This window comes from Hoplias malabaricus, chromosome 12 (genome assembly GCF_029633855.1).
Source record: "Hoplias malabaricus isolate fHopMal1 chromosome 12, fHopMal1.hap1, whole genome shotgun sequence".
Classification (NCBI taxonomy): Eukaryota; Metazoa; Chordata; class Actinopteri; order Characiformes; family Erythrinidae; genus Hoplias; species Hoplias malabaricus.
This window is the reverse complement of record NC_089811.1, coordinates 15,784,400-15,809,769: the sequence shown is the minus strand read 5'-3', so window position 1 is coordinate 15,809,769 and position 25,370 is coordinate 15,784,400. Positions and strand designations below refer to the sequence as shown.

At 37.3% G+C, this 25,370-nt stretch overlaps 2 protein-coding genes across 5 annotated transcripts in view; both read right to left on the bottom strand.

Annotated features, from left to right (window-relative positions):
- The window catches only part of LOC136710469 (collagen alpha-3(VI) chain-like), a 163,977-nt gene that overhangs the window by 26,498 nt on the left and 112,109 nt on the right, over window positions 1–25,370 (bottom strand). For all 4 annotated transcript variants that reach the window (XM_066685990.1, XM_066685988.1, XM_066685989.1 and 1 more), the window contains 17 exons: window positions 13,203–13,814; window positions 11,926–12,540; window positions 11,139–11,735; window positions 10,432–11,043; window positions 9,971–10,305; window positions 8,888–8,966; window positions 8,510–8,655; window positions 8,298–8,390; window positions 8,137–8,190; window positions 7,860–7,931; window positions 7,719–7,745; window positions 7,592–7,636; window positions 7,427–7,480; window positions 5,043–5,105; window positions 4,597–4,662; window positions 1,701–1,754; window positions 93–128 (listed from right to left, as the gene is read on the bottom strand). In XM_066685990.1, coding sequence (XP_066542087.1) covers window positions 93–128; window positions 1,701–1,754; window positions 4,597–4,662; window positions 5,043–5,105; window positions 7,427–7,480; window positions 7,592–7,636; window positions 7,719–7,745; window positions 7,860–7,931; window positions 8,137–8,190; window positions 8,298–8,390; window positions 8,510–8,655; window positions 8,888–8,966; window positions 9,971–10,305; window positions 10,432–11,043; window positions 11,139–11,735; window positions 11,926–12,540; window positions 13,203–13,814 — 3,560 coding nt within the window. The remainder of the gene's footprint in view (window positions 1–92; window positions 129–1,700; window positions 1,755–4,596; window positions 4,663–5,042; window positions 5,106–7,426; window positions 7,481–7,591; window positions 7,637–7,718; window positions 7,746–7,859; window positions 7,932–8,136; window positions 8,191–8,297; window positions 8,391–8,509; window positions 8,656–8,887; window positions 8,967–9,970; window positions 10,306–10,431; window positions 11,044–11,138; window positions 11,736–11,925; window positions 12,541–13,202; window positions 13,815–25,370) is intronic.
- LOC136710917 (collagen alpha-3(VI) chain-like) lies at window positions 23,906–24,999 on the bottom strand. Its single transcript, XM_066686814.1, has 2 exons — window positions 24,411–24,999; window positions 23,906–24,156 (listed from the first exon to the last, which is right to left on the bottom strand). The coding sequence occupies exons 1-2, from the start codon at window positions 24,997–24,999 to the stop codon at window positions 23,906–23,908; spliced, it is 840 nt and encodes a 279-aa protein (XP_066542911.1).

Below are 25,370 nucleotides of genomic sequence, written 5' to 3'. Positions count from 1 at the left end.
ATATTGAAATAATAATATCTGTCAATGCACAAGACAAAGTTTGCTAATATTAATTGATCCAAAAAAAGCAATGCAGGCTCAAGCCTACTCACAGCCTGTCCAGGTGGGCCCCTTCTGCCATCAGCACCCTGTTTGAAAAAGGTCGATTGAAAACACTAATAAAAGTGAAGTTTTGGGCAAGTTTAAACCACCAATGTAATAAAAAGTACAATCAACACAGATCTTTACTAAAGACCTCCATTACCTAGCTTGCTCCCCTGGGGATATTAATTTTGTTTTTTGTTTTAAATCTGTTTGATTTAAATCTGTAAAAAGCACCATACAAAAACATTTGACTTGACAGTTATAATATCATCATTCCTAAATGCTCAGCTAAACAATTTGGAACACTAACCCAGTAGGGGGTATACAGAAAAGCATTGGGCTGGGACTTAGGGGAGCTCCTAGCAGGCACCGTGGCTCTGTCAGTCCATTTGTGGTCTGCTCTGGAGTTATTTGTTGTTGTTGTTGTTGTTTTGTATTTGTGTGTGTTGAGCTTGTTGTGTGGTGTTTGAAGTGGACACTCTCATGATGATTGTGATGATTGCTGTGCCAGTGTTGCCATACACCAAGAAAATACTTGTTCCCTACATCCTTTTTAGGGTGTAATAAAGAGCTCTGAAAAGGCAGTATGACTTTGTCTCACTATCTATATAGTTGATGTGATGCCACAATATATTACATATCTCTTTTCAATATATTAAATCTCTTGCAAGCTTCAAGTATAATTTTTTTAAACTGGCCATAAATAAACCAGGCCACAGATGGCTAAATAAATCAGCCTCACTGCTAACATAGCAAATCCAGTTTATGTGATAATAACATTAATTATTTAGCAATGCTAATTCAATAAACAAAATCTACTTACAAAAATATGTTTTAAACAGCACTTTTTTAAACTAAACAGCAAGAGTATGTTCATGATTTTATGTCATTCATTGTTTTGAACTTAACACTTTATTTTAAGGTCTGCCTCGTAATAGTTTATCAACTATTGGCAAGTAGTTAATTAATGATTAACAGGCAGTTAATAGTTACTTGTTTAACATTAACATATTATTTATAAGAGAGCTTACAAACTTGTTATAAATGACTTCATATAATGTGTTGAATACTGGCAACTGCACAGATAGAGTAACCGATTTACCACGGTTTAATTGTAGTAATAGTGTTACCAACTTATTGTAATATCTTAGTTTTTTGTGTTAAGTTTTGAGTCCACAGTAAAATGTAGATCATTGTTGTGCTTCAACCTCAGAAAGAAAGACATTTTGAGTTGGTTTCTTATTTGAAATATAGTGAATGTCCTTGTTACAATGCTACATTTGTAACAACACTTAATTAAAACATGCTATATGTGAAATAGTGTGATAAAAGAGGGCCAGATTATTTCATCGTTAATAAATATGCTAAATAAGTTAGAACGTGATCTGCAATAGTTTGTTAAAATTATGTGGTTAGGGTCAAGTACAATATTTTGCTGTAGAATTTATTCTTATTTATTTGCACTGCTTTTCAAAGTTTCAAAAATATTTTCTTTGCTATATTCTTTTTCTTAACTTTCACTTTTCTCCATTTTAAATCTCAATATTTGTTTTGTATGCCAGTGCAGTGCAGTGGCATGAATGATTGCTCAAGGGGTTTGGGCTGAGGAAACATACCCCTCTCCCTGGTTCTCCTGCCAGTCCTCTCCTGCCATCCTCACCAGGCTCTCCCTGTGAGAAAAAATAAGCCAAAATGCAAGCAGTTCTACAAATTAACACTTGACGAGGCCACAGCTGTTAATTTAAAACTATTCCAGGTGATGACCTCATGAAGCTGATTGAGAGAATGCCAACAGTGTGCAAAGCGGTCATCAAAGCAAAAGGTGGCTACTTTGAAGAATCTAAAGTATAAAACATTCTGGTTTGTTTAACACTTTGTTTACTACAAAATTCCATATGTGTTCCTTCATAGTTTTAATATCTTCCACTTTCATTCACAATGTAGGAAATGAAATAAAAAAACATTGAGTGAGAAAATGTCCAAACTTTTGGCTGGTAAGGTATATAGGTGTTGGTCATAAAATTAGAACATCGTGAAAAAGTTGATTTATTTCAGTAATTCCATTCAAAAACTCAAACTTGTATAATATACTCATTCATTACACACAGACTGATATATTTCAAGTGTTTATTTCTTTTAATTTGATGATTATAACTGACAGCTAATGAAAACCCCAAATTCAGTATCTCAGAAAATTAGAATATTGTGAAAAGGTTCAATATTGAAGACACCTGGTGCCACACTCTAATCAGCAAATTAACTCAAAAAAGCTGCAAAGGCCTTGAAATGATCTCTCAGTTTAGTTCTGTAGGCTCCACAATCATGGGGAAGACTGATGACTGACAGTTGTCCAAAAGACGACCATTGACACCTTACACAAGCAGAGCAAGACACAAAAGGTCATTGTAAAAGAGGCTGTTCACAGAGCTGTGTGTCCAAGCTCATTAAAAGAGAGGTGAAGGCAAGGAAAAGACGTGGTAGAAAAAAGGAGAGGACCCTGGAGAGGACTGTGAAACAAAACCCATTCAAAAATGTGGGGGAGATTCACAAAGACTGGACTGCAGATGGAGTCAGTGCTTCAAGAACCACCACCACACAGACGTATGTAAGACAGGGGTTTCAGCGTCACATTCCTTGTGTCAAGCCACTCTCGCTCCTGAGCTAAAGACAAAAAGTGCTGCCGAGTGGTCCAAAGTTATGTTATCTGATAAAAGTATATTTTGCATTTCCTTTGAAAATCAAGGTCTCAGAGTCGGGAAGAAGAGAGGAGAGGCACAGAATCCACGTTGCTTGAGGTCCAGTGTAAAGTTTCCACAGTCAGTGATGGTTTGGGGTGCCATATCATCTGCTGGTGTTGGTCCATTGTGTTTTCTGAGGTCCAAGGTCAATGCAGCCATCTGCCAGGACGGTTTAGAGCACTTCATGCTCCCTGCTGCTGACCAACTTTATGGAGATGCAGATTTCATTTTCCAACAGAACTTGGAATTGGTAGGACATTTTCCCACCAGTATGTGGTTGAAGGACCATGGTATCCCTCTGGTCTTAATTGGCCATCAAACTCAGAAAATCTATGGGGTATTGTAAAGAGGAAGATGCAATATGCCAGACCCAACAATGCATTGCTGCAATAATTCATGTTCATACTATTCAGTTGACCAGCATTTCTAAAAATCCTTTTTTTGTATTGGTCTTAAGTAATATTCTAATGTTCTGAGATACTGAATTTGTGTTTTAATTGTTATAATTTGTAATTAGTTGTCAGTTATAATTATAAAATTAAAAGAAATAAACGAGAGAGAGAGAGAGAAAGAGAGAGAGAGAGATTACAGGTAGAGAAATAAAGAAACGAGAGAAAGAGAGAGAGATAATACACATAATTGAAGTTATGTAATAAAATAATTTGGGAGTAGGACCATGTCCGAACTCCTGCTCTCAGCCCTATATAGAACCCACAAATTCACGTCATTTCCGCTTCAGACAAACCCGCTTCTTTTAGTTCAGGAGACGGATCTCGACTCGACTGCTTCACTACGTCAGCTTGCTCCTCCATGCTGGGTCATTCCCGCTGATCCCCATATTCTGAGCGGTGTTTGGCCATTATCAAACCCACCGGGCCACCTGTTTTAAACTCGCTCTCACCTCCACCCTGTCTCCACCCTTTTCTCATATTCATTTATCCAATGTGGGTCCGGCTTCATACTCATTCATAAGCCGCCCTGAGCTCCTCCCCAAAGACTTCTGAGTTCACCTCCCCATTTCAGCCTCTACGGGCATGGTCCGTACTAGCAAACTACATCATACTGACTACTGTTAATATTTGTAGCACAATATTATTTATAGAGGCCACTCACAATACATTAATTGTAAAATCAACTTTTAAATTTTTTTTCAGGCATATGAAGTATATGTATTTACATTTTAATATTTGTGAGCTTTACATCAATGCTTGAGTTCATTTAATAGCTTGAATCTGAAATACCTTTATTTAAACAGTCATCCATTACAGGATAGGAAACTAACTGAACTGCATTAGCTCAATGCATTTACCTTTAATAATACTTGGAATAATCCACATCATAAGGAATTTGCTTCATCCAAATTTCTTGAAGAAACTGAGAAGTCTAATATAAATTTTTTGTATTCTTTTTTCCCCATTGTTTTCAATTATTTTACTGAATGAAAAGAACACCTTGAACACTTTGAAGCCAAGCTGTCAACCAAATCCAAATATATTTGAATTTTAATCTTTAGTGTTACACTGTTACATTTGCATGACATCAGCATGGAGTTAACCATGTTCTGGGATGTTGCTAATTCTATGCTAAAAAATATAACTCATTTAAGTAAATGTCATAAAAGTAACCTGGTAATAACATAACATTGTTAGTCCAGGGGTTAGTTTATAAATATATACACCTCCTAATATTTAATGCTGAAAAATGATTTATAAATATTGGAAGTGGTTAAACTGAAGTACACATTTAAACATGATAAGTAAATGATAAATTGTACCGGTGGCCCAGCATCGCCTGGATCTCCTTTTGGTCCCTTCTGGCTGTTGTCGTTTCCAGTCGTGCCCTATTAATCAAATGGCAATAAATAATTATTGGACTCATAAGCTCACTTAATCATTATTTAACAAATTTTGCCTTGTAATAAACACTTTTCATAATAATATTTTTATCTTACAATTAACTCTTATCAGACTAGGCTTGGACAATTTATAAACATAGCTATTTGAATAATTTGTCATTTTAAATTAAAGTGTCTCATGATTGTCACTGTGCTGAGACAATAACCTCCCAGATTATTAAACAGTTAAAAGCAAATGCAGTAAGATGGTTAACCTCTTAAAAAATTAACAGGGGTACTTGGCATCAGACTATGTTACTTGCAAATATATTTGCAATTTGTTTTTTAAAAAAGCTTTTACAACAAAGATGCTTTAAAATGCTTACTGGATCTCCACGTATACCAGCCTGGCCAACATCTCCTGCCTGGCCTTTGGCACCTTTAGGACCCTAAATAAACAGTTTTCAAAAAGAACACATCTAAGAATAGAACAAGGAGGCATTGTATATATTTTAAATAAGAATTTTAAGCATTTTAATTTCTAAGTATAATAATATTAATTAATTAATTTATTCATTCATTGTATGTAACTGCTTATCCAGTTCAGGATTGCGGTGGAATGATTGGGCACAAGGCAGGAACATACCTGGGTGATACACACATGCACACATTCACTCACACCTATGGACAGTTTTGAGTCACCATTCCACCTACCAACTTGTGTTTTTGGATCATGGGAGGAAACCGGAGCACCCGGAGGAAACCCACACAGACACAGGGAGAATACACCACACTCCTCACAGACAGTTACCTGGAGCAGGACTTGAACCCACAATCTCCAGGTCCCTGGAGCTCTGTGACTGCTGCACCACCGTGCCACCCAGTAAAATAATATATACACTAAATGGGTAATATATTAAAACATTTCTGGCAGTCAATATGCCTGACACATAAAAAATTCAGAATTTGGGATAAATACTTTGCCTGGTACTATAGTGATTTATCCTCCCTATTTAAAGAAATAAATAAATCATGGAATCTTGCCAGATGAACATGAAATAGAGACTTTTGGCTTATATGTGTACATATTTTATAAAGGCTAATTCTGTAAGTTGATTAGATTTAACCTAAATTATAATTATGAATTTTCAACAATTCCCTATTCTAATCAATATATGTTTTATTGACTACCTAATTTCTAATCAGAATGAGTTCTGCCAAATCTTTAATCCACATTTTAGAACTGCAGGACATATATAAGTAAGCCATGGTAATTATGTTTAATTTCTTCTCTCCTTACACAGCTAAAGAATAATATAATTAATCCAAGAAAAGCTACAAAAATGGCTTTGATGAAAATGCCATTAACTGGGCCCAACGCTATCTTGATTTCCCTAGATTTTATGTTATGTTTTAATTTGCTTCTCTGTTTTATGCTGTTTATGTATGTTGTCTTGCTTTGATTTTATTCCTGCTGTTTACATGAGGTTCCAATACTCCAATTAACATGTCTCAAAAGGCATCCAACATTGTATATGAGTTATTTGGCATATCACTGGATGATTAATTGATGTTCAAATATGACATTAGTAAATTTTGTAAGCTAAGATAAAAACTTCAATACCTGTACCAACATAAAATGTTTCCCAATACCTTATATTAAGGGAAGTGATAAAACAACTTTGTTACCTATACTGGACTATTGTGATGCACTTTATAGACATGTGTCTGCAAGCAACTTAAAAAATTATCCTTTGTCCTGTTTTTCTTGTATTTGCTGTTAATTTTAACCCTTGTTCTAGTCCTTGTTACTCTGGTCTCTGTTTCTGGTTCTCTTTCCTAGTGTTTAGTCTTTAATTTGTTAATATATTAAACCTTGTTTTTTTCCCACCTTAGCACTTGCTTCTGCCTTTGTGTTTTCCTTGGGTTACCTGAGTCACCTAGAGCTGTCGCAATAACCGCAATACAGTAATACGGCACTATTGACCAGCCAACCGCAAGGAATGGCAAGAACCATCTCCCCCACAACAAATAAATGTTTTCCCTTTTTTGCATTGTCTTTCTTGTTTTACACTTTGTGGGATTTGTGTGTAAGGAATGTTAAATAAATTTGTTTGAAAAATAGTTTAATTTAATAGTTTTAAAAAATTGTAGAATTATATAAAAAGAGTGTAATTTTTCCCAACTATTGGCATCTGAATTGCGGCTGAATGGCTTCGTTTTGCAAAATGGACTAAATGGCAGCAATCCTAGTCACAAAACCAAATGCAACTTAGACAATTTGTGAGCATTTACACTTTCAAACAAATTAAAATTGGCAATTCAGTCAAGGCAGTATGCAAAATCTGTGCCAGAAACGTCACTGGGCAACAACAAAATGAGATCTCATCTAGCTACCTATAATCCAACTATCGAAGCCCAGCTGCCTCCACCAGCACAGAGTCATGGAGCAACCTCGAAAGGAACAGTTCGGGACAGTTCAGGTGACACTGAGGAGTGTAGTACTAGAACCAGGGTGAATTAAGTAATTTGGGACAGTAATATTGCATATAGCAGTGTTGAGCCCCAATAAAACAAAGCATGGGAAATTATTTGACCACGACAGCCCTATTCCCACCCACTCTTTTTTTTTTATTTTTTTACTGCTGCTCAGCTACATGGTAAATAAGGGTCACCATCAATGTATTTTCAGTTTAAATAAAGGTTGATTGGTTCCATGCTTTTAAAAAAAATTATTTAGCTATAAATTAATTATAAATGAACATTTTACCCTTTGCCCAGGATTGCCTCTATCTCCTGGTGGACCAGCAACTCCAGTTGTTCCCTGAGAAATTAAACATTTTTTTCAAACATATAATATTTTTGACACTGCCAAATGTTAATTAATATATATATATATTCTGCCCCAAACCAATTCTGATACATGACATCTTACCTCCTCCCCATTGATACCATCCAAACCAATGTCTCCAATTTCTCCCTAATTAAATGAAAAGGCATATGAATATATTATTAAAAAAACATAATAAACAAAATTAGAAACATTTTTGAAGTTTTCTCACCTTTTCACCATTGTAACCACGTGCACCCTGAAAGACAGCAAAAACACATATTAGCTCTATGATATATTCATGTGTATTGTCATTTCATATAAAATTGAAAAGTGTAAAGAGATGCTACAGTGAAATATTAAATAATTGCACCTTTATACCCCTTGCGCCAGGGCATCCTTGAAAGCCTTGAGTTCCATTCACACCTGGAGGACCTCTTTCTCCCTGTAAAATAATATTTTAGACAAAAAACTGTTATACCAACACATACACTATAAGAGATTTAGACTGTTTGTGTACAATAGCTCTATACTGTAATTAATAATACAATTAAATAATAAAGTAATAACATAAAAAGGCAAGAAGTAGAGGAGTCAAAATAATAGATAATATAATCTGAACTACAAAAAAATTTCAGGTTAACACTCACCGGTCCACCTTCATCCCCAGGATGTCCTCTGTAGCCCTGACCACCCGGTAATCCCTTTTATAATTAAAAAATGTAAAGATAAATTAATAGAATCAAACATGTAGCTGTGTGAATATTTTTTTATGCACAGCATACAGAATCTATGCATTTGTGATTTTGACCTTTGTTCCAGGAAGACCAACTGGTCCCCTGTCTCCTCTATGACCAGTGCACTTGCAAGGCACAGAGCAGCACTCCCGTTCAGCAATATTGTCCTACAAAATGGGAAGCATTAATTTAAATTTACTAAGCAATCATGTGAAGCATTAATAAATATGAAAACATTTCAACTGTGCAGTTTAAGCTAAAAACAAAGCATATGATTCAAAAGTACCAATTCCTCCAGCAGTTCATAATCCAAGTCCATCAGGTTGACACGCAGAGGTCGTGTGTACCTAAAACCCCTTCCAAATTCCAGTAGTACTGCATCCTCAAATCGTGGTACCCTCTCCAATGCAACCAAGATAAAGGCATTGATGCCTAGAAGATGAATGCAATGAATAAATTTACCTCTCATTAATTAAGTTACATAAACCTCTGTACCAAAATTCAAAAAGTTGCCTGCAGTATGACAGCAGATAACAGTATGAAAACATTTATTAATATTTACATTTCTATAACTCCATCTCAGTATATTGGTACTTTCAAATTTACATTATTTATTTACTAAACCACTGATGCAATTCCCTTTATTACCTAAAGTAATTCTTACCTCCAGTCCGCATCTGCTCAACACGCTCTTTCATGATACTATACTGAGCATCCAATCCATCAGTGAGGTGGATTACAACCTGTTTGTATGTTAAAATGAACAAATAATTAAAATAAATAAAATAACAAAAACGTACAAAAAACAAAATATGAAATAATTGGCAACACCATATTAATGAATAGCAATAAATCAGTCATTAATTAGGCATTTATACATATTATTTGTATGTTACATTCTTAATCTTTTTATGTCAGTACATGGGTAGGCAATTCAGCATATTTGACTGATAGTGCAGTTTTTCTTCAGTAAATATCTTATAGTCATTAACTATATAAAAATATAAGGCACCTGAGAAATCGAGATTTAAAAAGATATTTATCTGAGCAGTAAGTGCTTATTTGTTCAACTAACAAATAAACAATCAAACAAACAAACCCCCCTAATTTTAGAATGAAAAACAAATAACATTACAATAAATAGTGTTATTCTGTATGTGAATGTGTTGGTTTAACCTTTCCAAACCTCTCCTCATGGCAGTTCAGTACTAAAAGAGGTTATCCAATACTTAGTTTTACCAGTTAATAAATACTTCATTGTTTTCAATCAGGTGTGTTGCTAATTTAATTAATCCATATGATCAAAGAGAAGATATTAAAACCAGCTTTGTTCTTCACAGTAGCTCACAACATATCTATTCTTTTAGAAAAAAATCCTTATAATTTGACTGTATTTATTTAAAAAATAAATAAACTAATAATTGATTAATTAACTAAAACTAATTAAAATTAATTCATTTTAACAACTAAATCTATAGCAACTAAATATATTATGTGTCACCCCTCAAATAAAAAGTTACAAAATGTCATGCATTATGTTACAACTGGTTCCCTAATCTTGCACTAGAATTAGAATCTAGATTTGCCTCTTTTTCTATTTTCCATTTGAAGGCATTATTTTAGAAATAGGAAAAATACTGCCTAAACTGATAAACAAAAGCGCAAGAATATATCTTGTGATAATTTTGCTTTTTATGTCTTTGCTGCAACTGTCTGATATAATAAATAAGCAGAGGAGAACACGTACCTTAACATTGTCTGAAGGTTGATTCCTGAATCTTGCGATATATGCATTGATAGTTTTCCCATTCAGGACAAAGGGTCCACGGCTGCGCAGAGACCTAAAGGATTCCATGAGCTGGGTGTGGCTATCAGTGAAATCCAGCTGTACAGGCTCCGATGCAGAATCCATGGCTAATATGCCTACTTGTATTAATGGGCTCTGACCAGAGGAGCAACTGATGGCCTGCATTTGGATAATTCGCTGAAGAATGGCAGCCATCTTTGACTCCAAAGATCTTTGCGCCACAAAGATGTTCTGTGCAGACACATCAAAGCCCACAAGGACATCCAAGTTGCATGCTATCATTGTTGAAAAAAGATTTAACATGTTTTGTGAGTTAATGGTGAATATAGTTAAAATAATTTAATTTAATAAGTAATCTAAGATTGAAAATTAAATACAGCTGAATAATCCCTGTGTCTCACCCTTTGTGGTCTCCTTCACTCCTGTACACAGCTTTATTCCCATGATTTCATCATCAAGAGTTTCCAAAATCTGCTCATTCAACTCAGAAAGCTCTTGAAATGTGCTGGACCTGGCCACTGTGGTTGTTTCACTGCCCAAATCATTAAGCTCGTCCTCAATATCACCAACACCAACAGCATAAATGCGCACACCTGAGGCTTTAAGGCCTAGTGCTGCTGTTTTACCATCATCTTGTGAACGTCCACCAGTGACTATCATCAGGATCTGAGGGACTCCTTCATCCTTCCGACTACCTTTCTCCTTAACAAATTGTTTTTGCTGTATGTGCCTAATGGCATTACCAGTATTAATTCTACGACCCCCTTTATATTCTGCCCTGCCAATGGCATTGATGATATCATCCTTATTGTTATATGTATTGAGATAGAAAACATCAGTCACATCTGATGCATAGTGTGCTAGACCAATTTGAAGTTTATCTCGCTCTGTGAAGAAGAGGTCAATGAGGTTGCTGATAAAATCCATGACCACTTTGAAATTATCCTTGCCAAGGTTTATTGAGCCATCAACCAAAAAGACAATGTCAGCGACTTTTGATTTAGGACCGATATCTATGGGAAGAAATATGGAAAGCAAGAATTTTATACTTCATAATAAATATGTAATTTGTTACATATACAGTATTTACCAACAAAGTTCCACATACCAGGTGGGACCACAGTGGTGGTAGGTTGCACTATAATTGTTCCGTTAAGTCTGGCAATGAATTGTTCCTGAATGTTTGGCAATGCTGGGAAGGTTGGTACTTGTAAGACATCATCTTGTGTGGTGGCAATTTGTCTGAGTTGTCTTGAATCTGCTGCCCCAGCACCAATTCCTATGCAGTTCACTTGAGAATTTTTGAGAATTGGACCATACAATGAAACATCAGAGGTGGACCTTCCACCTGTTAGCACCACTAAATGCTGAGAGGCCTCTGTACGTCGAGCACCTGCCGATTCCTTCAGCTCATTTCTAACCACATACTCAATAGCCTCAGCTAGGTTTCCACCACGACCACCCATCTGACGCAGTTTCTTTACAGCTGAAATGACTGCCAGGTTGTTGTCATGGGTAATGAGTGAAAACTCAGTCTTGGGTCTCTCAGCATATTGTACTATAGCAACACGCACTTGATCAGGCTGCACATTGAGCTGCTGGACAATCTTCACAATAAAGTCACGAATATGTGCAATTCCATTTGGTCCAACATTGTCAGATCCATCAATAAGGAATATAATGTCCTTTTTTCCAAGACTGAGGCCTGAAAATAAGAAAAACAACTAATTTTCTTAAATATCCATGTAGTGCTGTCAAAGTTGTATGCATTTGAATGTTGCTTTTGAGATTTGTATCTTTCAAACTAACAAAACAATAACTCACTTCGTTTTGCAAAGACAGGGCATTTTTACATTTCTTAAACTTAAATTAAAGTGGTAAATGCAATCACTTACCCATATTCTCAGTATGCACACGTCTGATGATTTCGTCAGTGTTCATGGTAATAAGTGTATTCACAAGCTGCTGCTCCACTGTTGGAAGCTGCTGGAAGTTTCTGATTATGTAGGCAGATTCTGGATTCAAAGAAATCTTTGTTAACTCTTCTGAATCAGCATTGCTTGATCCAATTGCCAAAGGAGCCACAAAGTTCCACTTCAGTTGTTTTGAAGGTTCAGATACATCATCATTTGATTTTCCACCAGTCACTAAGATGAGAAACTGTGGTACACGCTCTTCAATTCGGCTGCCAGCTGATCTCTGGTAAATGTTCTTTGTGACCCAGTTCAGTGCATGGCCAGTATTCAGTGCTCTGCCTCCTTTGCTTTTCATTCTTTTCACTGCCTGGCGAACCTCTTCTTTAGTTGAGTGCTCATTAAGGAGAAATTCCTGTTTAGCATCCTCACTGTACTGCACTACTGATACTCTCACCTTGTCTAAGCCAACATCAAGCTTATCCACAACACTTAGAATCATGTCTTTTATAGCTTGGACATCGCTGCGCATTGTAATTGTTCCATCCACAAGGAAGACTATGTCCTTCTTTTCTCCAAATGATACTGGTGGTACTACTGTGATTTGACAAAAAACAAAAAAGAAAAAAAAAAGATAATCAATAATCAAAGAAACCTGCAATTTATAAATATACATAAAAAATATACAATAATTCAATTACAAATTAACCTATTCACTGTATATTTATTGTACAAATACATATATTCATAGTGACTTCTGATCACTGGACTCCTTAATATATACTTATCCTACCAAGCAAATTAGTTAATTTACTAGCAATAACTACCATATTAGATAAGTTTGTATTTAAGTTTATTTCCAGCTTATATTCTAGGCTCAGCATGCCATGACATTTGAGTTCTGTTTGCAACTTACAGTGCAAAAAATATTTGGAAAATAATAAATTAACAGTTAATAACTTTTCTAAAGAATTTATAAAAGATATTATATTTTATTTATAAGTGCTTACAACTGATGCTAATATTAAGTAAGTAATTGTTAATTGCTTGTAAATAGTTCATTGACCACTTGCTAAAAGTTAATTAAGAGTTAAGAAGCTGACATTAAAATAAAGTGTTACTGAAATAGGACTGAAATTGGATGTTAACAGGATCATTTTATATAAACATTCAATTCATGGTGAGGAAATCCTAAATCCTGTGCTCTACAAAGCTACAGGTGGATACAGAGTGATGTAATACTGTAACCATACAATTACCTGGCACACTAGGATAAACAGGTTGCATTGTGGAAAGTTCTTCATTAGACAATTCTGTTAGTTTTGTAAGAAGTCCATCTTGAACCGTGTAAAGATCAGGGAAAGCATCCACACTGTAGGCAAAGTCAGGAATATATGAAATCACTTTCAACTCTTCAGGGTCAACATCCCGTGTTCCAATACTGAAAGGCACAATTCCTGACTGTTTCACAGCTGTTGCTAGTGATTTCACATTATCTGTTGCTCTTCCTCCTGATATTACTACCAGGAATTGTGGGACACCCTCCTGTTTCCTCCCACCATGATTTAAATCCAGGACTTCATGAATGACAAAATCCAGGGCCCCTCCAAGGTTGCGCTTTCTGCCTCCTTGTTGTCTAAGGTCTTTGATAGCATTTAAAACACCTTCTTTGGTCTCATGAGAGTTGAGGTACATATCTGGATGTGTTGTGTCTCCATACTGCAAAATAGCAATGCGGATTTTGTTTTCACCAACATTAAGATTTTCCACAACTCTGCGAATAAACTCCTTGATGATAGGGAATTCTCTCCCAACACCATCAGAGCCGTCAATCACAAAGACAATATCCTTCTTGGGACCTCTGGACTCTGCTGTAATTGAAAGAATAATAAAAATATACACATCAATTTTGGTTTCCCCAGTTTAATGTGCATTACATTAACATCTCTTTAATAAAGATGGGAATATCCAATAACAAAACTCAGATGTCTTCATTGGTAATCTACTTGGTAAGATATGATCTTCTGAAATTTCTACAGCTTAACTAGGACAAAACAGAAGTACTCAGCATTGGTACAAAACTCAGAGAGAGAAACAGACCTCCATACTTACTAGGACTAAATCCAAGTCAAGAAGCAAAAAACCTTGGATTTCTGACTCTTAATTTTAAGGCTCAAATGCAAAGTGTCACAAAAACTGCATGTTATCATATAAAGAACATCTCCAAAGTGAGGCCATTTCTCTCTCTGAGAAACACAAAAAAACTGATTCATGCTTTTATAACTACAAACCGGATTCCAAAAAAAGTTGGGACACTAAACAAATTGTGAATAAAAACTGAATGCAATGATGTGGAGATGGCAAATGTCAATATTTTATTCGTAATAGAACATAGATGACAGATCAAAAGTTTAATCTGAGTAAATGTAACATTTTAAAGGAAAAATATGTTGATTCAAAATTTCACAGTGTCAACAAATCCCAAAAAAGTTGGGACAAGTAGCAATAAGTGGCTGGAAAAAGGAAATTGAGCATATAACAAACAGCTGGAAGACCAATTAACACTAATTAGGTCCATTGACAACATGATTGGGTATAAAAAGAGCTTCTCAGAGTGTCAGTGTCTCTCTGAAGCCAAGATGGTAAGAGGATCACCAATTCCACCATTGTTGTGCAGAAAGATAGTGCAGCAATACCAGAATGGTGTTACCCAGCGTAAAATAGCAAAGACTTTTAAGTTATCATCATCAACTGTGCATAACATCATCAAAAGATTCAGAGAATCTGGAACAATTGCTGTGCGTAAGGGTCAAGGCCGTAAAACTCTACTGGATGCTCGTGATCTCCGGGCCCTTAAACGTCACTGCACCTCAAACAGGAATGCCACTGTCAAGGAAATAACAGAATGGGCTCAGGAATACTTCCAGAAAGCATTGTCAGTGAACACAATCCACCGTGCCATCCGCCGTTGTCAGCTGAAACTCTACAGTGCAAAGAGGAAGCAATTTCTAAGCAAGCTCCACAAGCTCAGATGTTTGCACTGGGCCAGGGGTCTTCTAAAATGGAGTGTGGCAAAATGGAAGACTGTTCTGTGGTCAGATGAGTCACGATTTGATGTTCTTTGGGACGCCATGTCATCCGGACCAGAGAGGACAAGGATAACCCAAGTTGTTATCAACGCTCCGTTTAGAAGCCTGCATCACTGATGGTATGGGGTTGCATGAGTGCTTGTGGCATGGGCAGCTTGCATGTCTGGAAAGGCATCATTAATGCAGAGAACTATGTTCAGGTTCTAGAACAACATATGCTCCCATCTAGACATCATCTCTTTCAGGGAAGACCCTGCATTTTCCAACAAGATAATGCCAGACCACATTCTGCAGCAATCACAACATCATGGCTACGTAGGAGAAGGATCCGGTTACTGAAATGGCCAGCCTGCAGTCCAGATCTCTCATCTGTAGAGAACATTTGGCACATCATAAAGAGGAAGGTGGAACAAAGAAGGCCCAAGATGACTGAACAGTTCGAGGCCTGTATTAGACATGATTGAGAGAGCATTCCTATTTCTAAACTTGAGAAACTGGTCTCCTCTGTCCCCAGACGTCTGTTAAGTGTTGTAAGAAGAAGGGGGGATGCCACACTGGTAAAAAATGACCTTGTCCCAACTTTTTGTTGACGCCATGAAATTTTGAAACAACATATTTTTCCCTTAAAATGATACATTCCCTCAGTTTAAAATTTTGACCTGTGATTTGTATTCTGTTCTGAATAAAATATTAGATGTTGGCACCTCCACATCATTGCATTCATTTTTTATTCACAATTTGTTTAGTGTACAAACATTTTTGGAATCTGGTTTGTAGCAGATTGGACTACTGTAACGCTCACCTTTCTGCCAAAAATAATAACACACCAGCTACAATTAATTCAGAATTCTGCAGCAAAAATACTGGAGAGCACACATTACACCAATTTTAAAGTTTTTACACTGGTTACCTGTTAGTTCTTGTATTGATTTTAAAATTCTCTTATAGTTTATAAGTCACTACATGGCCTTCTGGACAACCTCTCAGAAATGCTCTTGGCTTATGAACCACCAAGCCTTTTCAGATCTTCCGAATTAATTGTTCCAAAAAGTAAAACTGAAAACTTTGGTGATGCAGCTTTTAGCCATTACGGTCCAAACCACTAGAACAGTCTTTCAGTAGACATAAGAGAAGATCAGAATATCTACCATCCTACAATTTATAGAAAACTACAATTTATACCAGAACTATCAACCCAATTTCCCACTCCATGAGACCCAACGGAACTAGATGTACTAACCCCATGGTACAATGATAAAACTCGTACCTTAAAACAAACATCATGGAAACTAGAGTGGAAATGGCAATCAACCAAGCTGGAAGTGTTCCACTCTGCCTGGAAGGACACCCTTATATAGAATAGAAATGCCCTCACTAAAGCTTGCTCAGCATATCTGGCCTCGCTGATCTCCAATAATAAGTACTTTATAAGTACCTAGAGTACTGTTTAGTATGTTTTCCAGAATTACAAAAAATCAGACAGGTTCTGAACAACAAATTCCGGCAGTCTTTATGGACTTTTTGTAAATAAAATTGAGAATATTAGACAATAAACTCAACCCACAGTATTAAATCCGACCTGGCCCCCACCCGATGTGGCTGATATAAAACATAATGTAATCGTAAAAGAAAGACTTGAAACCTTTTACCCACTCCTGCAGTTAGATCTAGAGAAGATTATCATCTCTGCAAACTGTACAACTTGCACACTTGATGCAATTCCCACAAAATTACTTAAAGAAGTACTACCAGCTATTATCAATCCTCTTTTAACTATAGTAAACACTTTCCTTATCCTGGGCTATGTACCCAAAGCTTTTAAACTAGCAGTTATGATTCAAATCTTACTTAATGGAATGTTATCAATTTGTAAAAGTAAACGATTTATCTTCAAATTATTCTAAAGTAAGATTTGGAATACCACAAGGCTCTATTTTAGGACCACTATGATTTACATTATACATGTTACCGCTAGGCACAGTCATAAGAAACCATGACATTAATTTTCACTGTTATGCAGACGACACACAATTGTATTTCGGCCAAGCCCAATGACAAACACAGATTAAAGATAATAGAGGACTCTGTAAAAGACGTGAAAGGCTGGATGTTGCGTAACTTCCTCCTTCTAAACAGCAACAAAACAGAGGTCCAGATTTTGGGTCCAAAGGTGTCAAGCAATAAATTATCAGATTTAATTTTTAATCTTGCTGACTTTCCAGTTAAACCTGGTTCAGCAGCAAAAAATCTTGGTGTCATAACTGACCCAGATTTATCATTTGATCAGCAAATAGGCAGTATCACTAGGATAGCTTATTTACATCTTCACAAAATCGCCAAGATTAAAAATGCCTTTTCCCTGCATGACGCAGAAACATTTGTACTTGCCTTTATTACTGCAAGGCTTGACTATTGTAATGCACTACTATCAGGATGCACAAGCAGAAATTTACTTCTGCTTCAAAAACTTCAAGTAGTTCAAAATGCTGCAGCCAGGGTCCTCACTAAAACTAGAAAATTTGAACATATCAGTCCAGTTCTATCATCACTTCATTGGCTGCCTATTAAATTCTGCATTGATTACAAAATTCTGTTATTAATTTATAAAGCCCTACATGGGCTCGCTCCTGAATACCTTCAAGATACTATTTCCTATTATGAGCCTCCACGATTACTCAGATCACAGAGTATTGGATTTTTTAATAGTTCCCAGAATTCAGAAGACCTCAGCTTGGGGAAGAGTTTTTCTTATAAATCCCCTCAACTCTGGAAAGATCTTCCCCAAAATATTCAGGACTCAGACACAGTTGCTTTCTTCAAATCTAGGCTAAAAACTAATTTGTTTAGTTTAGTTTTGGTAATTAATGCTCCCCAATAGATAAAGATTATCACCTCCGCAAACTGTACAACTTGCACACTTGATGCAATTCCCACAAAGTTGCTCAAAGAAGTACTACCAGCTATTATTGATCCTCTTTTAACTATAGTAAACTCATCCCTTAGTCTCGGCCATGTACCCAAAGCTTTTAAACTAGCAGTTATTAAACCTATGATCAAGAAACCAAATCTTGATGCTAGTACACTGTCTAATTACAGGCCTATTTCTAATTTGCCATTTCTGTCCAAGATCTTAGAAAGAGCTGTGGCCCAACAACTTAGTTCATATCTACATAAGAATCATATATATGAAAAATTCCAATCTGGATTCAGGCAACATCATAGTACAGAGACAGCTCTAGTCAAGATAACAAATGGTCTTCTTCTTGCCTCTGATCAAGGCCACGTATCCCTGTTGGTGCTTCTTGACCTAAGTGCAGCCTTCGATACAATAGACCACAATATTCTCATAGAAAGGTTAGAAAACATGGTTGTAATCACAGGGACAGCCCTATTATGGTTCAAATCTTACTTAACGGAACGTTATCAATTCGTAAAAGTAAACAATCTAAATTCAAATTATTCTAAAGTAAGATTTGGAATTCCACAAGGCTCTATTTTAGGACCATTATTATTTACATTATACATTTTACCGCTAGGTCTTATAACCACAGTTATAAGAAACCATGACATTAACTTTCACCGTTACGCAGACAACACACAATTGTATATTTCAGCCAAGCCCGATGACAAACACAGATTAAAGAAAATAGAGGACTGTGTAAAATACGTGAAAGGCTGGATGTTGCGTAACTTCCTCCTTCTAAACAGCAACAAAACAGAGGTCCTGCTTTTGGGTCCAAAAGTGGCAAGAAATAAATTATCAGTTTTAATTTTAAATCTAGCTGAATTTCCAGTTAAACCTGGTTCAGCAGCAAAAAATCTTGGTGTCATAATTGACCCGGAATTATCATTTGATCAACACATAGGTAGTATCACTAGGACAGCTTTTTTACATCTTCGCAATATTGCTAAGATTAGAAATGCCTTATCCCTTCAGGACGCAGAAACATTAGTACATGCCTTTATTACTTCAAGGCTTGACTACTGTAACGCACTACTGTCAGGATGCACCAGCAGCAATTTAAGAAAACTTCAACTAGCTCAAAATGCTGCAGCTAGGGTCCTCACTAATACTAGAAAATTTGAACATATCAGCCCAGTTTTATCATCACTTCATTGGCTGCCTGTTAAATTCCGCATTGACTACAAAATTTTATTATTAACATATAAAGCTCTACATGGGCTTGCTCCTGAATATCTTCAAGATACAATTTCCTATTATGAGCCTCCACGTTCACTCAGATCACAGAATACTGGATTTTTAATTGTTCCCAGAATTCAGAAGGCCTCAGCTGGGGGAAGAGCCTTTTCTTATAAAGCCCCCAGACTCTGGAATGATCTTCCAGAAAATGTTCGGGACTCAGACACAGTCGCAATCTTCAAATCTAGGCTAAAAACACATCTGTTTAGTTTATCTTTTGGTAGCTAATGCTCCCCCATAGATAAAGGCGGCAGATCCGGGAGAATGGACACAGGGAATTATAGTAAACTGAGACGCTGGTGCTGTCGTCCCGCCGCTTCTCCCGATCACTCAGGTTTGTTGACGGTGGAGCGGAGGGATGCCAGTGTTTCAGGATGCTCCAGTGTCTGTGTGTCCTTCTGGTTCTCTCCTTTTAATTAAAGCTGTCATAGTCAGATCTGCCGGAGTCATTAGCCACACTCTGGAAATTTTCATATTTTCTACTTTACAAACACAAAACAGTTCAAAGCTAATTCCATCCCTTTACATCTTTCCGAGTAAACAACTGCCCACCTGTCTGTCTGGACACTGATGGATGACTGTCGAGATCCTCCTCCACGCTTCAGACCAGCTGCCCACGCTCCAGCAACCACCAAGTGCCTTGAAGCTGTCCCTACACTGAAGTTCTCATGGACTACTAACTATCATCACCAGTAGATTGACCAGAGGAGGATGGGTCACCCCTTGTGAGCCTTGGTTCCTCCCAAGGTTTCTTCCTCAGCTGGGGGAGTTTTTCCCTGCCACTGACGCCCCTGGCTTGCTCACTTGAGGGTTTTACATTTGTTTTTACATTTCATGTCAAATCTTTGTCTTACTGGAATTCTGTGAAGCTGCTTTGTGACAACATCAGTTGTGAAAAGCGCTATATAAATAAATTTGATTTGATTTGATCTTCATTTCTGTTCTACTGAGAATTCCAAACGCAGTACAATTTTAATTATTTCTTGCTAATATTTGTCATATCCTATACTTAAAAATGCACAAGACAGTGATTGTAGTTGCCATTAACTAACAGTTCAGTAGCTAGGGTTAAAAATTAAAAGCTGGCTATACATATGTTCAATTAAATTATGGCAGGGTATTGTGCTGGAAATTGCCCCTTGTATGTGTCACACAACCTAAATATGCATTAATGTTCACCTAGATCAGTGGTTCCCAAAATGGGGGACATTGGAGGTGTGAGCTTATGTGCAATGCATGTCACTTGTAATAATTCCACCATAACTGCTTTTTCACATTAATTTGTTTGGTTCATTAAGAAATTGGAATTTTTTTTTTTTTTTTTACTACTGTGTGTCAGGCTTGAAAATATTTTTATCTAATAAAAGGGCACTGAAGAAACCTTTAGGAAACACAGACCTAGATGAACTTGGCATGAAGGCTTTTTTGTGTACCCATACCTTTGCCCATTCAGGTTAACTGGCCATGTTTTTTGGTGTGGCTACAGTTTTATTATAGTGGCTACTGATGTATATATAAAATACAGCATAACTGAAATGTATATAAGACAGTCATATTCACTGCTCCAGAGTCCTGTGGTTGTGAGTTTAATCCCTGCCTTAGCTCCCTGCCTGTAAGGAGTGCAGTGTGTTCTCCCTTTATCTGCACAGATTACCTACAGGTGCTCTGGTTTCCTCCTACAATACAAAAACACATGCTAATATGTTAATTGTCTGTATATGAGTGTCCATAGACTGAATGTGCTAGTGACTACATGAATCTATGATGCTTTGTGATGGACTGTGACCCTAGGGTGTGTTCCTGCCTTGTGCCCAGTGATTCCGGGTACACTCTGTATCACAATGCTGAACAGGATAACGTGGTTACAGAAACATAATGAGTAAATAAATCAAATGTATACAGTTAGAAAATCTGTAAAGAAAAATTGCATGTGGCCAATGTCTGACCTTCCTCATTGTACTTTTTCAGACAAGATTTTAACAAACAACTGGAGTGTACAATCGTGGCCAAAAGTTTTGAGAATGGCACAAATTCTTCACAAAGTTTGCTGCCTCAGTTTTTATGGTGGCAATTTGTATTAACCCTAGATTGTGAATAGTGATTAGATTAATTTAAATTTATTTCAAAGTCATTCCCTGTCATGAAAATAACCTTATCACAAAAATTATTGCATTTCAGTGATGATCATGTTAGCTCAGGAGAAAATGTTAATGAGGACAAGAAAGCTGATATCACTCTGTCATGCTGATTAAAAGAGCAGACAGAAGAGTAGTGGTACTTTTAAATTTTCATCTGTTAACCTTAAATACTTCCAGTTAACATTGCATTGAATGAAAGGGGTTTCCACAAACAAGAACATTGCTGCTTGTAAGATAGCACCCCAATCAACTATTTATAGAATCATCAAGAACTTCAAGGAGAGTGCTTCAAGTGCACTTTCAGGGCACCCAAGAAAGTCAAGCAAGCATCAGGACCATCTCCTAAAGACGATGCAGCTATGATGGCAGCGGGCATGTGTGAGTGCATCTGAATGCAAAGTGAGTCAAAAGCTTTTGGAGGATGGCTTGGTGTCAAGAAAGGCAGCAAAGAAGCCACTTCTCTTCAAGAAAATCCTCGAGGACAATTTGACATTCTGCAGGAAGTATATGGTTGGAATGCAGAGGACTGGGGTAAAGATATTTTCTCTGATAAAGCCCCATTCAGACTGTTGGGACATCTTGAAAAATGAATGTCTGGAGATGAAAAATTAAGTGCTACCATGAGTCCTGTGTCATGCCAACAGTGAAGCATCCTGAGACAAATTCATATGTGGGGTTGTTTCTCATTCAGGGGAGTGGGTTCGCTCAAAATTTGCCTAAGAACACTGCCATGAATAAGGAATGGTATCAAAATATCCTCCCAAAGATCCAGTTTTTTACAGCATGATGGAGCACCATGTCACAAGGCAAAGGTGATAACCAAGTGACAAGTGAAAATTGGGTCCATGTCCAGGAAACTCGCCAGATCTCAATCCCATTGAGAACCTGTGGTCAGTCTTCAAAAAGACAAACAAAAACCCAGAAACTCTGACCAAGTCCAAGCAGCGATTAGGCAAGAATGGATTACCATCTCTCAAGATTTTGCACAGAAGCTGATGCCCAGTACATTGAGGCGAATTACAGAAGTCTTAAAAAAGAAGCATCAACAGTGTAAATATTAAAGGAACAGGAACATCTCTCACACTCCTTATTGTCACGTTTCTCTTTTCTCCGACCTCATGTAACACAAAATGGACATATGAAATTTGTTAAAAACAGAGTAACTCTGATCATCAAAATAAAATTTGAGCATTTAAATCATAATAACCATTGTGGAATAGGTTCAATACGTTAGTATACAGGTTTGTGAACAGGAGCTCAAGCACTCATATAAATATGTTTTACAAATAAACAGAAATAAATGCTCATTTATTCTGTTTTATCCTGAGTAAACACAGACATCACTGTGCATTTACCTCAGATCTGTATCTACGAGAGACAAACAGGTTTGTTTTCACAGTAAATTTTTTTTAGACGAAACTAGCAATCTACATTGATGTCGTCGGACTTTGCAGGTATTTCAGTGTTTTAAAACAGTAAATCACAGAGAGTATTCATGTTTATGTAAAATCTCCACTGTGTCTCTCTACTGCTGAGCTGCAACGTGGAGTACACATGCACAGTACAAAATACCTTGGAAACTGAGTTGTCATTAGGCAATGGAAAGGCACCCCTGAGAAAACCCGCTCACGCGAGAGGTTTCTGCCAAAACTGCTTGCAAAAATCAGGGATCAGGTGTACAAAACTGAGACAGCTCACGCACAAAACTAGTGCAGTTTGCACGGGCAGAACTCAGAGCTCACACGCAAAAGTCATGTAGCACAAATGTCAGAACTGGATATTTTGTTTGCAAGTTATAAGTTTTATGTTTGAGATATTTCAGACAAATCTGATTCCATAAACTCCTTGATCCTATTGCCAATATCATGACACCCAGATCCTTCAGAGCAGAGGCTGGGGCATTAATATTGTCAAATAACCTTCCGCTATTCAGCAGGATCAACATCCGTGGCAAACCCTCTACTCACCCGCTACCTGCTAGTTTGCAACACGATTTCCCAATTTACACTGCTCATTGAAACTGTGACATTGCTTTATAGAACATTATGTATCAGGGAACAGACTTGTGTGTCAAGGTTATCAAATGACCTTCTACCACTCAATAAAATCAGTAACTGAGACACCCCTTTCTACATGTCTGCTTACAGAAGAGGCAGTACAGACGTTGTTCCTCACATACTGGAGAGCTGCTCCATGTTGAGGGGTCTCCCTCATTTGTGCCGTAGACCTTGAACAGTGTTGAGAACGCTCTCGTTGGTTGTATATGTGTTAATATAGAAGTAAATTTCTAGATATCTACTGAACTGGACTACAGACACATGATCTCTCCCCTCAGACACATCCAGTCTCTTCACCATTCTTTCAACAAAGTCACGCATTGCCAGAAAACAGCTGCGAGCACAGTCAGAAAAATTCAACAGGAATACTACATCTCTTCTGGTCATTCTTTGCTAAACTACAGATGGGAAACTGCAAAACAGTATCATATCAATATTCACCGCCCATTTCTCAAATGTGGAATTTTGGATTTCTCTTCAAAAACTGTGAATATAATCACTATCAGATCTCTGCCCCTCTTCCCAACCAGTCTTGAGAAATGTTACCCATCCCATAGTTTTGGCATCTCTGCTGTACTGGATTACAGCAACACGGTCTTTGTCCTCTGCCACATTCAACTTTTCCACTAGCCTTACAACAAAGTCCTTCATTGCAGAGAACCCACTGCGGGTGCCATCTGACCCATCCAGCAGGAACACAACATTTCCCCTTTGTGCTGCAGGCCCAACTATAGAGATTAAAGTTGGAAAAAGTAGAGCACGGTAAACAAGTTTGCAACACGATTTCCATGCTGGCACTGCTCAAATAAATGGTGATGTTGTTTTAAATGTTGTTATGTGTTTTATGTGATGTTCATGTTTTAAACACTGCACACGTTCTTAACTCAGATGTTCTTTATGTCAAAAAACGTCAGAAGTTATTTGCGGAAAATCTGGTCCACTGAAGACAGCTTGAAATGTATTAGTACTGCCTTTGTCTTACCTATCAGTGTTGGAGAGAGAGTCGTAGCCTCTACGACAACAGTGCTAATGCTGGAGAAAAGCTGCTCTTGAACATTGGGGAGATCTGCAAAATCTGTCACCGAAAGTGCAAAATTGGGGTCATGTGTAATCTTTTGCAGCTCTCTACTATCAGAACCCCTTGATCCTACAGCAAAAGTCAAGACTCCAAGCTCCTTCAGGGAAGAGGCTGGTGTGTCAACGTTATCAAATGACCTTCCACCACACAGCAAAATCAGTAACTGAGGCACCCCTTCTAGATGCCTGCTTCCAGAAGAGGCAGTAAAGACGTTGTCCCTCACATATTGGAGAGCTGCTCCTGTATTGAGGGGTCTCCCTCCCTTGTGCCGTAGACCTCGAACAGTGTTGAGAACGCTCTCGTTGGTTGTATATGTGTTAAGGTAGAAGTAGGCCTCCGGATCTCTACTGAATTGGACTACAGACACATGGTCTCTCCCCTCAGACACATGCAGTCTCTTCACCATTCTTTCAATAAAGTCACGCATTGCCGGGAAAGAGCTCCTAGTGCTGTCGGAACCATCCAACAGGAATACTACGTCTCTTCTGGTCATTGTTTGCTGAACTACAGATGGCAAAATACAAAACAGTGTCATTTCAACATCCGCTGTCCATTTCTGAAATGTGGAATTTTGGTTTTGTCTACATAAATTGTGAATAAAATCACTATCAGATCTCGCTCCCTGGTCCCAACCAGTCACAATAAATATGTTACCCATCCCCCAGTTTTGGTACAATTGGCTAAACTCAGTGCGGGTAGCATGCACTATTTCTGAAGATCAAATGCAAGCTGGAACGCATGCTTATTTTTTGGCAAGAATCCGACAGATGATCAGAGACCACCAAAACATTTGTATATAAAAATTGTAATTAAGTGCTTCTGGAAGTAAAGAAAAATTATGAAGCCAACACAGAAAAGCCTACA

What these genes read in the sequence shown, in the direction of transcription:
- LOC136710917 (XM_066686814.1), bottom strand. Translation starts at nt 24,999, where the DNA reads ATGACCAGAAGAGACGTAGTATTCCTGTTGGATGGTTCCGACAGCACT. An exon ending in TCTCTCTCCAACACTGATAG is followed by an intron (nt 24,157 to 24,410) that starts GTAAGACAAAGG and finishes TAATCTCTATAG; the next exon opens with TTGGGCCTGCAGCACAAAGG.